The 17,243-nt window shown below is 48.1% G+C and overlaps 1 protein-coding gene across 1 annotated transcript; it reads right to left on the reverse strand.

Annotated features, from left to right (window-relative positions):
* Positions 1–8,993: 8,993 nt before the first annotated feature.
* Positions 8,994–13,486, reverse strand: GLMP (glycosylated lysosomal membrane protein). The gene is made up of 6 exons (XM_073566928.1): positions 13,307–13,486; positions 11,099–11,356; positions 10,808–11,011; positions 10,497–10,715; positions 10,121–10,398; positions 8,994–9,949 (listed from the first exon to the last, which is right to left on the reverse strand). The coding sequence occupies exons 1-6, from the start codon at positions 13,385–13,387 to the stop codon at positions 9,781–9,783; spliced, it is 1,209 nt and encodes a 402-aa protein (XP_073423029.1). The 5' UTR covers positions 13,388–13,486; the 3' UTR covers positions 8,994–9,780.
* Positions 13,487–17,243: the final 3,757 nt, after the last annotated feature.

Below are 17,243 nucleotides of genomic sequence, written 5' to 3' on the forward strand. Positions count from 1 at the left end.
CCTCGTCAGGAAAGTCCTTACAGATATTGTGCCAGGCATCTGGACAGTCCCTGTGAAGGGTGACCAATCTTCCCACAGAGGTTGCACCTGATGTTCTTGCAGTCTGCAGCTAGATGGCCGACCTCCCCACACAGGCTGCACTTCACCACAGTACAGGTATTTGCCAGGTGACCTGCCTTGCCACATTTAAAGCACTTACGAGGCTGCCCAGGATAGAAACACACACCCCTCTCCCTCCCAATAAAGAAGGCGTTGGGTAAGTGGGCAGTGATATTGCATTGGCGCAGTTTCACCAAAACCCGCCATCCTCCTGTCCAGATACCATCACTGTCTCTGCTTTTGGTGAGGTCAGAGACCAGGTCACAATGCCTCCGGAGCCACACCACAATGTCCTGCGGGGGAACAGACTCATTCCAGAAGATGACATTTACGGTGACAGTATCTGGCTTAGAGATAGGAATAAAGCTGAACTTACGCCAGCCCTCTGTGTCTCTAAACTTGGGGAAACTAGACCACAATCTATCCAGGTCAGACATGAGCTTAAAGCTGACATCATAGCCCTGCCTGTCTGGAAGATTAATCACTGCCAGGATTCTGACTGGCACAAACCCCATCTGGTGGCACAAGAGCTCCCTGACGACAAACCTCCTGTCTGGCAGGTCCTCCTTGGCACCTCTGTGCCGGAAAAGCACGACGTTTCTCCGTTTAAACGCCTGGCCTGTATAATTGGTACCAGAGGTAAAGGACGGAGCACCACGACTCCAGGCATTACTGGGGGGACCGTGCGGGGTCACATTGGGTTGACTGACAGGGTGAAGGTCTGCAGCAGGAGGGGCAGCCACACCTTGTGTGCTTGAAATTAAAGGGGTGAAATCACAGACATTATCATGCACATTGTTATCATCAGCACCAATGTCATTATCAGACTGTGCAACGTCCACCAAAGATACTGTGCTCCCCCAACCCCTCAGATACAGCACGGTTATCCCCAGCATCAGAGCCCTGCTGGGCACCATCAGTAATGACCAGCATATGTCCACTGCCCAACTGTTGTGCTTGGCATTCTGAGACTTGTAGTCCCTCTGCTGGAAAGTGCAGTCCATGCTGCTGCTTGGAATCTGCTGCAAGCTGCTCTGCTGGGCATTCTGAGACTTGTGGTACTCCTGCTGGAATCTACACAACATGCTGCTGCTTGGGATCTGCCACAGGCTGCTGCGGCTGCAGTATTTGACCCTTTTGGAAGCAGAAACTTGCAGGCTGCAGCACTGGCCGCACCGGCTTCTGGGGGCCACCTGGGACAATGTCTGAGCTGGAACCTGCAGAGTCCTGCTTGTGTGCCATAAACAGTTCCTGGTTCCTATAAGTCTCTGCCAGGGGCCCCATCTTCTCTAGGACACAGTCCATGTCCGTCACCACTTTTGCCAGCTGTATACCAAGCATGTTCAGAGTCTGATCACAAAAGGTGTGATCCCCAGGATTAGCAGCCTTTACATTATAGCCCATGTCTATTTGTTTCTGCAGCAAGTCTTTGTGCTGCTGTAACTCACCGAGCCTCTTGACCAGTCCCGGCATCTCCTCTGCGACCTGAAGCTCAGGTGCACATGGCGTCTCCTCCTGGGATCCTGCTTTCAGCAATGTCCCTGGATGCTTGAAACCAGACGACTCCTTAGTTTTCACCACCGCTGGTTTCGTGGTTCCAGGCTCCACAGCACTTTTACTGCTGCCACCTGACTGCGACCTTGTGCGCCCAGAGCTCGCCATGCTGGCCACCACATGCTTCTGCTGCAGGTTCTCCTGGATCGTCTGTCTCTCCAGTGAGGTTCTCCTCTGTCTGCTGGGAGTCAGCTGCACACCTGAAGCCGGTGATGGCATCTCCTGAGCTGCAGGCTGCTTTCCTCCATTCAGCTTCTCACCAGTAGATTTCTTCTGGATTTCTCCAAGTTGCACTTCACTCTGCTTGCCTTGGCTGGCTGACTGCTTAACTGGAACTTTCTTACCCACAGCCATGGCTTTTCCTTGTTCCATTACTTTACGCACTTTCACAGCTTCATCTTTCTTGCTGCTGCTGCTACTTCCATTCTGAGCTTTCTTTCCCTCAGAAACAACTTTGGGACTTGCATCCGCCTTAGACACAACTTGAGCGTTACTTCCAAGTGTAGGCCTGGAAGCCTGGGCCTTGCTTGGGGAGTTACCCCGCCCAGGGTGGCCTCCCCCTGGGCTTGCTCCAGACATCAGGAGAGCTACAAACATACAACCTCACAGCTAGGAGGCAGTATTATAGTAGTTATATTCTTGTACCTAGGGGCAGTATTATAGTAGTTATATTCTTGTACATAGGGGGCAGTATTATAGTATTTTCTTGTACCTAGGGGCAGTATTATAGTATATTCTTGTACATAGGAGCAGTATTATAGTAGTTATATTCTTGTATATAGGAGCAGTATTATAGTAGTTATATTCTTGGACATAGTGGGCAGTATTATAGCAGTTATATTCTCATACATAGGGGACAGTATTATAGTAGTTATATTCTTGTACATAGGGACAGTATTATAGTAGTTATATTCTTGTACATACACCGAGTGCAGAATTATTAGGCAAGTTGTATTTGAGAGTATTCTTTTTATTATTGAATAACAACTATGTTCTCAATCAACCCAAAAGACTCATAGATATCAAAGCTTAATATTTTTGGAAGTTGGAGTGGTTTTTTTTTAAATTTGGCTATCTTAGGAGGATATCTGTTTGTGCAGGTAACTATTACTGTGCATAATTATTAGGCACCTTAATAAAAACCAAATATATACCCATCTCACTTGTTTATTTTCACCAGGTAAACCAATAGAGCAGCACAAAATTTAGAAATAAACATTTCTGACATTCAAAAACAAAACAAATCAGTGACCAATATAGCCACCTTTCTTTACGATGACACTTAAAAGCCTTCCATCCATAGAGTCTGTCAGTTGCTTGATCTGTTTACGATCAACATTGCGTGCCACAGCCACCACAGCCTCCCAGACACTGTTCCGAGAGGTGTACTGTTTTCACTCCCTGTAGATCTCACATTTTATGAGGGACCACAGGTTCTCTATGGGGTTCAGATCAGGTGAACAAGGGGGCCATGTCATTATTTTTCCTTCTTTTAGACCTTTACTGGCCAGCCACAGTGTGGAGTATTTGGATGCATGTGATGGAGCATTGTCCTGCATGAAAATCATGTTTTTCTTGAACGATACCGACGTCTTCCTGTACCACTGCTTGAAGAAGGTGTCTTCCAGAAACTGCCAGTAGGTCTGGGAGTGGAGCTTCACTCCATCCTCAACCCGAAAAGGTCCCACAAGTTCTTCTTTGATGATACCAGCCCATACCAGTACCCCACCTCCACCTTGCTGGCGTCTGAGTTGGAGTGGAGCTCTCTGCCCTTTACTGATCCAGCCTCGGGCCCATCAAGAGTCGTTCTCATTTCTTCAGTCCATAAATCCTTAGAAAAATCAGTTAAGATATTTCTTGGCCCAGTCTTGATGTTTTATCTTATGTTTCTTGTTCAAAGGTGGTCGTTTTTCAGCCTTCCTTACCTTGGCCATGTCTCTGAGTGTGGCACACCTTGTGCTTTTTGAAACTCCAGTAACGTTGAAGCTCTGAAATATGGCAAAACTGGTGGCAAATGACATCTTGGCAGCTTCACGCTTGATTTTCCTCAGTTCATGGGCAGTTATTTTGCGCCTTTTTTTTATCAGCACGCTTCTTGCGACCCTGTTGGATATTTGCCATAAAACGCTTGATTGTTCGGTGATCACGCTTCAAAAGTTTGGCAATTTCAAGACTGCTGCATCCCTCTGCAAGACATCTCACAATTTTTGACTTTTCAGAGTCCGTCAAATCTTTCTTCGGACCCATTTTTCCAAAGGAAAGGAAGTTGCCTAATAATTAAGCACACCTTATATAGGGTGTTGATGTCATTAGACCACACCCCTCCTCATTACAGAAATGCAAATCACCTGATTTACATAATTGGCAGTTGGCTTTCAAGCCTATACAGTTTGGAGTAGGACAACCTGCATAAAAAGGATGATGTGATCAAAATACTCATTTGCCTAATAATTCTGCACCCAGTGTAGGAGCAGTATTATAGTAATTATATTCTTGTACATAGAGGCAGTATTATAGTAGTTATATTCTTGTACATAGGAGCAGTATTATAGTAGTTATGCTCTTGTACATAGGAGCAGTATTATAGTAGTTATATTCGTGTACATAGGAGCAGTATTATAGTAGTTATATTCTTGTATATAGGGGACAGTATTATAGTAGTTATATTCTTGTACATAGGAGCAGTATTATAGTAGTTATATTCTTGTACATAGGGGCAGTATTATAGTAGTTATGCTCTTGTACATAGGGGGCAGTATTATAGTAGTTATATTCTTGTATATAGGAGCAGTATTATAGTAGTTATATTCTTGTATATAGGGAGCAGTATTATAGTAGTTATATTCTTGTATATAGGGAGCAGTATTATAGTAGTTATATTCTTGTATATAGGGGGCAGTATTATAGTAGTTATATTCTTGTATATAGGGGGCAGTATTATAGTAGTTATGCTCTTGTACATAGGGGCAGTATTATACAGTAGTAGCTATATTCTCATACATAGGGGGCAGTATTATAGTAGTGATATTCTTGTACATAGGGGGCAGTATTATTCTAAATATTTTATATAATTTTGCATGTGAGTTATTAATGACTTCTGCTTCACTTATCAGAATTTTGCTTCTAATTTTAAGTTTTTACCTTTGGTTAAGTTGTATCAGTGCTTTTAGTGTTTACACTTCTAGATAACTGTTTATCCATCCAGAATGACCCTTGGATACAACACAGAGCTGCTGCCTGGATACAGGTGTATTAGAAAACATAGCAGATTTGTATGCTACATACAGTGTGTGTAGCACTGTTTCCCGTGTAACATATAGTGTATGTGAGTAGCATAGTGTGTGTCTATGACACATAGCGAAACATACACAGTTTGTCTAAGGCCTCTTTCACACTTCAGTTTTTTGCATCAGTTCAAATCCGCCAAAAAGTCAGACAAGAGGATCCGTTCTTAACTGATGTGAACGGATGGCACAGGATCCGTTTTGAGACGGATCCTGAAAATGAGGAAATTTAAAGGAAACGAGAGAGAGAGATTTTTTTTTTTTTTTTTGGCCGGCACCCACAAAGAATTTCGGGTTAAATGAGTGTCTGGTCTGGAGGATCATCCGCCAGAGAAAAAAACGTTACAAGCTCCGTTTTGAAATCTTTGAGGATGGTGACGGACAGCAACTTTTGGCGGATCCTCAAAAAAAACGGATGCAACGGACGGCAATCCGTCACAATCCGCCATTAATGCAAGTCAATGGGGAAAAAAACGGATCCTCAAAAAAAATATGAGGATCCGTTTTTTTTCAAAACCTGGCGGATTGTGACTGATTGTAAAAAACTGAAGTGTGAAAGAGGCCTAACAGTCTGTAAGAGGCCTAACAGTCTGTAACAGTGTGTGTAGCACTGAGTGTGTGTCTACCAGTGGGTAAGATAGTACGGGTGTAGCATTGTGTGTGTGTGTCCGTCCTTAATTGCTCATTCATCTGGTGATTGGATCTTTTGTATAGGAACAAACATTTTGGTTCTCGGCAGCACATTGCTTGTTGTACAGAGATATGCTGTCAATAAATAACGCTGCTGTATGGGAACAGAGCAATCGTATTGGCCATAGTTCTGTGCCCATCACTCCTCGTCACATTGTAAAGAGCCCGGATAACGAGTGCAATCGGCACTTAAGGGTCTTACATTTGGGCCCCTTTTTTATCCTTTGCCAAGGGCCACACTATCTCTGGCTCTGGGGCCAGTTGTAGATTAATAGACAGATCTGATGTAATATTTGCAGCGCTCCCTCACATACTATGATGTTGCATTCATTAGTCAGACAGGTTGGGGCAGATCTAACACTATATAACTTCTCTCCCTCAGGATAAATCTAGGGGGTGCCAAGTGTCCTCTGTGAGCCGCACCTACCAGGTGCTGTACACTGTGGGTTTTCACTGAGGGTAGTGTAGGGGCCGGGCTGTGGGAGGCTCATTTATGGGTTTAGTGAGTCAGTGTGAATTGCAGTATCCCCTGGCAACCAGTAGGTGGCCTAATATGGATTCTTGTACAGGATATGAGATCCTACTAGACACAGGGCAATAAACAGTTAATAGCATGCTCTCAGTCATGGAACTGATTCCTTGTAAAAGTAGTTGTACTGGTTTTTCCAGCTGCGATCAGACACAAAAGAACATTTCCATTAATCGCCCCAGCCAGAACATGCAGCCGTCATTGCATGACTGCAAATAGGAGGGGGTCACCTAGTGACCCTCTTCTCTTATATGCCATCTCTTGCTTTCAGTTGCAATACCAGACCCAGCCTATCAACAGGTGTGGCACTGTTTTTCAAATTCTGAAAGATCTTTAAATAAGTCTTGAGAATGCACACAAGTACTGGATGCAACCTTAGTACTGCTTACATTAAGTGACATGAGAGTGATCCCCACAAGCAATGCCCCTCATAAACAAACTCTACCCAAGGCGAACTTACCTTATTGTAGCCATATAATAGAGACATATTCTGTCTGCCTCCTGTCACCGCTAGGGGGAGCTCACTTCATGCCTATATATACAGCTGGAAATGAAAGCAATAGAAGCAGTATAAATATGTGCCCCCCCCTCCTGTGGCACACGGGACAATCTGGGATATACAGGCCAGTATAAATAAATTCACAACCCAATGGCACAGATTTGGTGCTTGAAATAAAATGTTCTGTATCAGACTGAGCAATGACTTCTGTCTTCTAGATGTCCACCATGCTGATATGTTACCATCGAAAAACAAGGAAAAATGGTCACCCACCTACCCTCCAGTTTCCACATTTAATGTAGTGGAACAAACAAGTAGCAATGAGTCCCAGATGGCAAATGCCAGTGTTTTCAGTGGTGGATTTGAGGATGGGGTAGTGCTAGGACCATTGCCAGCCAGCCATCCTGTGTCTGACCTGCCGCTGTCTCCAGATCTCCCCCTCCCTCATCAAGTCATAGACTCTATACAGATCCATGCAGACCTAGACCCAGGCACAGATTCTGCTTATTCTTCTGTGTCCTACCGTGAGGAACATCATCAGCGTCATGTGATATCTCCTCCATCCCCCAGCATCTCCAGCATGGGTGAGTCTACAGCATATGGATGTTGATTTCTATAAATGTTTAATAATCTGCAGAATATTTCCATGCATCTGACAAGGGAAAGCGACAAGAACAATGTTGTGCATATCTGAAGAGATTACTGGTATAATCGTTAGAATATATTACATTGTATCTGTCAGATAAAAAAAAATAATATGTATCTCATTTACTGATGTTCAACACTTTATTTTTAGTGATGAGCGAGTATACTCTTTGCTCGGGTGAGCTCCGAGTATTTTGGCGTGCTCAGAGATTTAGTTTTTGTCACCTTAGCTACATGATTTGCGACTGCTGGACATCTTGAGTACATGTGTGGAATGCCTGTTTGTTAGGGAATTCCCACATGTATTCAGCCTGTCTACAAGTCACAAATCATGCAGATAAGACAACGAAAACTAAATCTGAGCACGAAAACTAAATCCGAGCACGCCAAAATACTGGCGGTCATCCGACATGCTCGGGGAGACCCGAGCAACGATGCTACTCACCCATCACTATTTATATTCAGGGCATTGCAATGGGGTCCACTTGCACCCCTAGTCAAGTTTTTAGGCAGTCATCTACTTTGATTTCTTCTGTTTTATATCCTATTATTTGTCAATGTCTAACCAATTTTTTGCTGGACTTTTAGAGACAGATGTGGGAGTCGATCCCGAGACAGGGGAACGCGCCATGGAATAACAGTGAAATGCAGGAAAGTTGGATGAATATCGAGAATAACATTCCTGAGCATAAAACTCAATGAGACTTCAAACATGATAATGCAAAACATCCACCTGCAAAGGAACAATGGGTACATTTGCTTCTTGTGAGATGCCATTTTCACACACTGGATATTAATCATTTTGACAAATTTTGCCTTTTAAGGAAGCAGTTTCCCCATTAGACGGCAGAAGGAACCTGCATGAAACCTTCAAGATGTGCTTTTTCTAAGACTTTGTTACAGACTATCTATAGGTGGCCATTAACTAAAATAATGACCACAGTCAGATGCGTTTATGTAGAAAAAGGGAGTAATAGTAAATAGGCCTCATGTATATGCACTACATCAGGGCAGAAATGGTCCTTGTTGCCTCTATGAAAACCAGTCAAATTTATATGAATTCTGGTTACCATAAGTGATCAGACTTGGACAAAAGAGGGCACTTTGTTGAACATTTTGCTTTCGGTGGAGAGAAGATGAAAAGTTTTTCTAATGGCTCATACAGACGTCTGTTGATCTTGGTCCGAGCACAATCTATTTGCAGGTCTCAAGATCTCAACTTGACAGCATCAGGAGGGCGGCAGACAGACTGTGCTCAGACCATGAGCTCTTAAGTTTGTTACAAAAAGCAGGCAGGTGGCCTATATCCATTTCATATCTCAAGACTAAAATTATAATTTAAAGCGAGAAATCCTTTATTGAAAGAAGCACATCTGGTGATCATATTGTGTGTTGCACGTCCTGTGAGAATTTGATCTCTGGGGACCGCTATGGGCACCAAACTCACCTCCAGGATGTGCAGATTTCAATAAACATGTGCAAGCATTTTACAATGTAAACCATAAATTAGTTTGTGTTTACACTATTTTCACCACAGTTTAGCAAGATTGATGGTTTTGTTGCTCTTCTTCGCACAATCGCGCTAAGAAAGCAGTGTCAACGCTCCCTGACCGGTAACTTGTTTTTTTTATGCTGTGTACTGTGTCACCCTAGGATTTACAGAGGGGAAAATAAAATATTTAGCCTTATGAAGCATTGTATAACTTTTTTTTTAATCTCCGAAATGTAAAAACACATAGGTGTAAATCTTTCTATTCTTAATCTCCAGTCACACCCAGAGCTGCAATCCAAATGTATAAGCCTGCAAATTTAACAACTACACATACAAGATGGCAAAAAGTTATGGGTGCCTGCAGCTCTGGCTGTGACTGATCTAGAGCACCAGTAAGATATTGGTCGGCTGTTCTCCTTCTCCTTTTTTATTGAAAGCAAAGTTTTAAAAAAACCTAAATCATCGTTTACAGAGTCAAAACCACAAAAAAAAAAAAAATTCAAGTAAAAGGATGTAAAAAAAAATATTAAACAGCAGCAATGAAAAAAAACAAACCCTGAACAGTGCAATAATGAGAGCAAATCAAAGTGATCGCCCTATTTTAGATCAGCCAATTAGAAGGCTGGAATGTCATGTGACACAGGTGAAGAATGTGTTACATACAATGTATCGGTAACATTATTCCTACTCCAGTCACATCCAAAGCAAGTACGACGCTGAGGTCCCAGAATGCACTGCGCTCCAATGCATTATGGGAAATATCTCATAATTTGGCAGCTGTATGTGCGTAACTACAGCAAGGAGGAAGGCAAGATTACTGGAAAATAAAAGTAATGGATGGAGCAGGCTCCTGTGCGTTGATTGAACCGGTCATTTCAATTGTCCCATCAAGGTCGTAGGTCCCTGAATTGGCGCCACCAGACCAGGGTTATTGCTGTGTGAACGTCCGTATGTGCAAATGATTTGAGGAGTTGTCCATCTCCAGCCTCTAGTTAATGGGCTCATAGCTGGAGTAAACGCTTTTCTTCTTAAATGAGACAACAATGGATCCAACTATCAACAGCAGCAATGGAGTCCCCAGCGCAACCGCCATGATACAGATCACCAGGATGGAGAAAGAGTCACGAGGTGGAACCCCGTATCCCACCAGAGCTGACCTGCAACCAGGAATCCATCAGTAAGAAGCTGGTCCCAGAGATCACGGGAGGAGGAGAGAAGGAAGGACAGACGCAGGGCGCGAGGTCAGAGGGGGAGGCTCGACGCAGAGGATATAGGACACAGAGTCTGAGAAGGGTGAGGTAGGACACAAACAATAGGAGTACACTCACCATCCAAGGAACATGTTTTTATCGTAGAAGTCGCCTTCTGCGATCCCGAAAGACACGTTCAGAACTTCCATGTTGTACTGGTGGATCAGCTGCTCCCCATAGAAGGCCTGGATGATATGAGGGACACTCAGGGTCCCGTTAACGTCCTTAGGGTCATATACAACACACGGGAGCGAGTTTGACCTAGTGCCATTCACTGATCCGTACGCCACAGATTTCCATTGGAAATAGCCCTGGGCATAGCTGGCATTGGGAGAGTTGGGCACCAGCTCCATCATCTGTGGATAAACAGAGCAAAGACACACATGACGACATCATACACTGACATCTGCCCAGCCTCACCTGGTTTCTACCTTGGAGCTGGTATGCCTCATACCTTAAAGATGGTCGGCGTGTACTCATCATCGATGGAGCGGACAGACTGTAACATCTTACGCCCTGACTTCTTCTCTAGTGTGACCATCTCTAGAGCAAACCGGGACTGGTTTCCTCGGGGCAGGACCCCCGAGATGCTGAACTCCAGCTTTGTGCAGTTGGCGGTGTGGAGAAGCCGTGGCGCGGAGGTGTCCCGTCCGGGTCTGTCATATGCAGAAACCTGAGGAAACGAGCGACAGGTATTGCGGTTCTTAAAGGTCCACTAACCTAAAGTGATCTGTACAGAGGAACGTAGCCGCCATCTCCACTCACCCTAAAGCTGACACTTCCATTTCTGAAACTCCCTGTGGGATCAGATGCGTCCACTCCGGACAGGCGGAAAGAGAAAGAGGAAGAATTTAGGGTGTTATTGGCATTCTTCCAGACAAAGTTGGACAGGTCGTAGGCGGGGTAGAAATACCGCTCTGCGGTGCCGGAGAAGTTGGCCGTGTTGTTCACATCGTTATACTCGAATATCTGGAAGAAAAGCCACACATGTGAGCAAGTAAAGCATCATGGGAAATTAGTTTTAAGGGGGCGTTCTAAGAATCCCTGATCACTTACCCTGGTGAAAGTGAGGGCGGTGGAGTAGAGCACGCTGTCAGCTGGATCCATAGTGATGGCTCCGGAGGGATCTGCAGACAGCAGCTTGGTCCAGTTGACCTGCAGCTCGCTGTGCTCGTCCTCCGTGTAGATGAGCAGCACAGTAGGGGCCCCGATGGTGCTCCAGATGTAGTGGATTGTGCTGCCATTTCCCACCGCCCGGGTGTGCAGCAAGTTCACAGAAGAGTTGGAAAAGCCGGGGTTAAACTGAAGGTAAATCTGCAAGAAAGAAAACCATCAATATGGACGAAAGGAGGAGTGATGCCCGACAACTGACAGGACCATGATCTGTCCCCGCAGAGAGCGGATCCCCATCAGTAATGTCCTACAACTAGAGGAAGGGAGCGGATCCTAATCAGTAATGTCCAACAACTGGAGGAGGGGAGCGGTTCCCCATCAGTAATGTCCTACAACTAGAGGAGGGGAGCGGTTCCCCATCAGTAATGTCCTACAACTAGAGGAGGGGAGCGGTTCCCCATCAGTAATGTCCTACAACTAGAGGAGGGGAGCGGTTCCCCATCAGTAATGTCCTACAACTAGAGGAGGGGAGCGGTTGCCCATCAGTAATGTCCTACAACTAGAGGAGGGGAGCGGTTCCCCATCAGTAATGTCCTACAACTAGAGGAGGGGAGCGGTTCCCCATCAGTAATGTCCTACAACTAGAGGAGGGGAGCGGTTCCCCATCAGTAATGTCCTACAACTAGAGGAGGGGAGCGGTTCCCCATCAGTAATGTCCTACAACTAGAGGAGGGGAGCGGATCCCCATCAGTACTGTCCTACAACTAGAGGAGGGGAGCGGATCCCCATCAGTACTGTCCTACAACTAGAGGAGGGGAGCGGTTCCCCATCAGTAATGTCCTACAACTAGAGGAGGGGAGCGGTTCCCCATCAGTAATGTCCTACAACTAGAGGAGGGGAGCGGATCCCCATCAATAATGTCCTACAACTAGAGGAGGGGAGCGGTTCCCCATCAGTACTGTCCTACAACTAGAGGAGGGGAGCGGATCCCCATCAGTACTGTCCTACAACTAGAGGAGGGGAGCGGATCCCCATCAATAATGTCCTACAACTAGAGGAGGGGAGCGGTTCCCCATCAGTACTGTCCTACAACTAGAGGAGGGGAGCGGATCCCCATCAGTACTGTCCTACAACTAGAGGAGGGGAGCGGATCCCCATCAGTACTGTCCTACAACTAGAGGAGGGGAGCGGATCCCCATCAGTAATGTCCTACAACTAGAGGAGGGGAGCGGATCCCCATCAGTACTGTCCTACAACTAGAGGAGGGGAGCGGATCCCCATCAGTAATGTCCTACAACTAGAGGAGGGGAGCGGATCCCCATCAGTAATGTCCTACAACTAGAGAAGGGGAGCGGTTCCCCATCAGTAATGTCCTACAACTAGAGGAGGGGAGCGGATCCCCATCAGTAATGTCCTACAACTAGAGAAGGGGAGCGGTTCCCCATCAGTAATGTCCTACAACTAGAGGAAGGGAGCGGATCCACATCAGTACTATCCTATAACTAGAGGAGGGGAGCGGATCCCCATCTGTAGTGTCCTATAATTCTCATGGACTGATATCAGATCCCTATCTGTAAGGTCCCATAATTCATGGACTGATAGCAGATCCCTAATGTCTGGCACCCCAGGAACAATCTTCACACGTTCTGCACCTTAAAGTGCCAGTACGGGAGTCAGACGGCTGCTTGGCTCGTTTCCTGTACACATCAACAGAATTCTCAGTTCCCCTTGTTTTGGGATTTGTGGGAGGAGTCACCACTGGTGGGGGAGGGGTCAGCCCTGGTGGCAGCGATCACCACTGGTGGGGGAGGGGTTGCTGAGCTTTCAATTCTAGAGGTGAGTCAGGCTCAGATCCCTCCCTTCCTCCTCAGCAATAATACACCCTATATGTGTGGCAGAACTACAGCTCCCAGCATTACCACAGCAGGACTGATACTTTATACATCATGTGTGGACCCTTTAAGAAAATAACCAGCAGCTGTACACTACAAATCCCAGCCACTCGTTCAACAACAGCCCAAACGAGTACAGAACTACAAGTCCCATCAGGACGCGCTACACAACAGCGAGGCAGCGGTTCTGCAGCCACTCCGGGGATCCTGGGAGTTGTAGTCTCCTCATAGATTACTGAGGGGCCCATCACTCTCTCACCTTCCGGGTCTCCTTGTCGTCAGGGGTCCCCAGCGCCGCGACCACCGCCAGCAGAAGCTGCAACCAGACCGCCGCACACATAACTGCGACCAAGCAGTGCAGCGGCTTCCGGCTGAGCCACGTGACGCCCAGTCAGCTGATCACTGACGAAAGGAGCCAGAGCTCTTAAGTGACCGTGAGCACTTGTCAGGAGAGAGTGTTACTATAGTAAAAAGCTCCATCTGGTGGTCAGTGAATCTCATTACACTGAATGACCAGCAGAGGGAACCATTCTTCAGCCACAAGTCTGGTCTTTTCTATTCATCAGGACAGCAGACTGGTCCCTGACAAAACATCATTCGTGCCACAGGACGGCAGACTGGTCCCTGACGAGATATCATTCCTGGCACAGGACGGCAGACTGGTCCCTGACGAGATATCATTCCTGGCACAGGACGGCAGACTGGTCCCTGACGAGATATCATTCCTGGCACAGGACGGCAGACTGGTCACTGACGAGATATCATTCCTGGCACAGGACGGCAGACTGGTCCCTGACGAGATATCATTCCTGGCACAGGACGGCAGACTGGTCACTGACGAGATATCATTCCTGGCACAGGACGGCAGACTGGTCACTGACGAGATATCATTCCTGGCACAGGACGGCAGACTGGTCCCTGACGAGTTATCATTCCTGGCACAGGACGGCAGACTGGTCACTGACGAGATATCATTCCTGGCACAGGACGGCAGACTGGTCCCTGACGAGATATCATTCCTGGCACAGGACGGCAGACTGGTCCCTGACGAGATATCATTCCTGGCACAGGACGGCAGACTGGTCCCTGACGAGTTATCATTCCTGGCACAGGACGGCAGACTGGTCACTGACAAAACATCATTCGTGGCACAGGACGGCAGACTGGTCCCTGACGAGATATCATTCCTGGCACAGGACGGCAGACTGGTCCCTGACGAGTTATCATTCCTGGCACAGGACGGCAGACTGGTCCCTGACGAGTTATCATTCCTGGCACAGGATGGCAGACTGGTCCCTGACGAGTTATCATTCCTGGCACAGGACGGCAGACTGGTCCCTGACAAAACATCATTCGTGCCACAGGACGGCAGACTGGTCCCTGACGAGATATCATTCCTGGCACAGGACGGCAGACTGGTCCCTGACGAGATATCATTCCTGGCACAGGACGGCAGACTGGTCCCTGACGAGATATCATTCCTGGCACAGGACGGCAGACTGGTCCCTGATGAGATATCATTCCTGGCACAGGACGGCAGACTGGTCCCTGACGAGATATCATTCCTGGCACAGGACGGCAGACTGGTCCCTGACGAGTTATCATTCCTGGCACAGGACGGCAGACTGGTCCCTGACAAAACATCATTCGTGGCACAGGACGGCAGACTGGTCCCTGACGAGATATCATTCCTGGCACAGGACGGCAGACTGGTCCCTGACGAGTTATCATTCCTGGCACAGGACGGCAGACTGGTCCCTGACGAGTTATCATTCCTGGCACAGGACGGCAGACTGGTCCCTGACGAGATATCATTCCTGGGACAGGACGGCAGACTGGTCCCTGACGAGATATCATTCCTGGCACAGGACGGCAGACTGGTCCCTGACGAGTTATCATTCCTGGCACAGGACGGCAGACTGGTCCCTGACGAGTTATCATTCCTGGCACAGGACGGCAGACTGGTCCCTGACGAGATATCATTCCTGGCACAGGACGGCAGACTGGTCCCTGACGAGATATCATTCCTGGCACAGGACGGCAGACTGGTCCCTGACGAGATATCATTCCTGGCACAGGACGGCAGACTGGTCCCTGACGAGATATCATTCCTGGCACAGGACGGCAGACTGGTCCCTGACGAGATATCATTCCTGGCACAGGACGGCAGACTGGTCCCTGACGAGATATCATTCCTGGCACAGGACGGCAGACTGGTCCCTGACGAGATATCATTCCTGGCACAGGACGGCAGACTGGTCCCTGACGAGTTATCATTCCTGGCACAGGACGGCAGACTGGTCCCTGACAAAACATCATTCGTGGCACAGGACGGCAGACTGGTCCCTGACGAGATATCATTCCTGGCACAGGACGGCAGACTGGTCCCTAACGAGTTATCGTTCCTGGCACAGGACGGCAGACTGGTCCCTGACGAGTTATCATTCCTGGCACTGGACGGCAGACTGGTCACTGACGAGATATCATTCCTGGCACAGGACGGCAGACTGGTCGCTGACGAGTTATCATTCCTGGCACAGGACGGCAGACTGGTCCCTGACGAGTTATCATTCCTGGCACAGGACGGCAGACTGGTCCCTGACGAGATATCATTCCTGGCACAGGACGGCAGACTGGTCGCTGACGAGTTATCATTCCTGGCACAGGACGGCAGACTGGTCCCTGACGAGTTATCATTCCTGGCACAGGACGGCAGACTGGTCCCTGACAAAACATCATTCGTGCCACAGGACGGCAGACTGGTCCCTGACGAGATATCATTCCTGGCACAGGACGGCAGACTGGTCCCTGACAAAACATCATTCGTGCCACAGGACGGCAGACTGGTCCCTGACGAGATATCATTCCTGGCACAGGACGGCAGACTGGTCCCTGACGAGATATCATTCCTGGCACAGGACGGCAGACTGGTCCCTGACGAGATATCATTCCTGGCACAGGACGGAAGACTGGTCCCTGACAAAACATCATTCGTGCCACAGGACGGCAGACTGGTCCCTGACGAGATATCATTCCTGGCACAGGACGGCAGACTGGTCCCTGACGAGATATCATTCCTGGCACAGGACGGCAGACTGGTCCCTGACGAGTTATCATTCCTGGCACAGGACGGCAGACTGGTCCCTGACGAGTTATCATTCCTGGCACAGGACGGCAGACTGGTCCCTGACGAGATATCATTCCTGGCACAGGACGGCAGACTGGTCCCTGACGAGATATCATTCCTGGCACAGGACGGCAGACTGGTCCCTGACGAGATATCATTCCTGGCACAGGACGGCAGACTGGTCCCTGACGAGTTATCATTCCTGGCACAGGACGGCAGACTGGTCCCTGACAAAACATCATTCGTGGCACAGGACGGCAGACTGGTCCCTGACGAGATATCATTCCTGGCACAGGACGGCAGACTGGTCCCTGACGAGTTATCATTCCTGGCACAGGACGGCAGACTGGTCCCTGACGAGTTATCATTCCTGGCACAGGACGGCAGACTGGTCCCTGACGAGTTATCATTCCTGGCCCAGGACGGCAGACTGGTCACTGACGAGATATCATTCCTGGCACAGGACGGCAGACTGGTCCCTGACGAGATATCATTCCTGGCACAGGATGGCAGACTGGTCCCTGACGAGTTATCATTCCTGGCACAGGACGGCAGACTGGTCCCTGACAAAACATCATTCGTGGCATAGGACGGCAGACTGGTCCCTGATGAGATATCATTCCTGGCACAGGACGGCAGACTGGTCCCTGACGAGTTATCATTCCTGGCACAGGACGGCAGACTGGTCACTGACGAGATATCATTCCTGGCACAGGACGGCAGACTGGTCGCTGACGAGATATCATTCCTGGCACAGGACGGCAGACTGGTCGCTGACGAGATATCATTTGTGGCACAGGACGGCAGACTGGTCGCTGACGAGATATCATTCGTGGCACAGCATGGCAGATTGGGCACTGACGAGATATCATTGGTGGCGCAGGACGGCAGACTGGTCCCTGACGAGAGAATTCCTGGCACAGGACGGCAGACTGGTCACTGACGAGATATCATTCCTGGCACAGGACGGCAGACTGGTCCCTGACAAAACATCATTCGTGGCACAGGACGGCAGACTGGTCCCTGACGAGATATCATTCCTGGCACAGGACGGCAGACTGGTCCCTGA

Source organism: Dendrobates tinctorius, unplaced genomic scaffold, assembly GCF_039654945.1.
Source record: "Dendrobates tinctorius isolate UK_male_01 unplaced genomic scaffold, ASM3965494v1 ptg000019l, whole genome shotgun sequence".
NCBI classification, from domain to species: domain Eukaryota; kingdom Metazoa; phylum Chordata; class Amphibia; order Anura; family Dendrobatidae; genus Dendrobates; species Dendrobates tinctorius.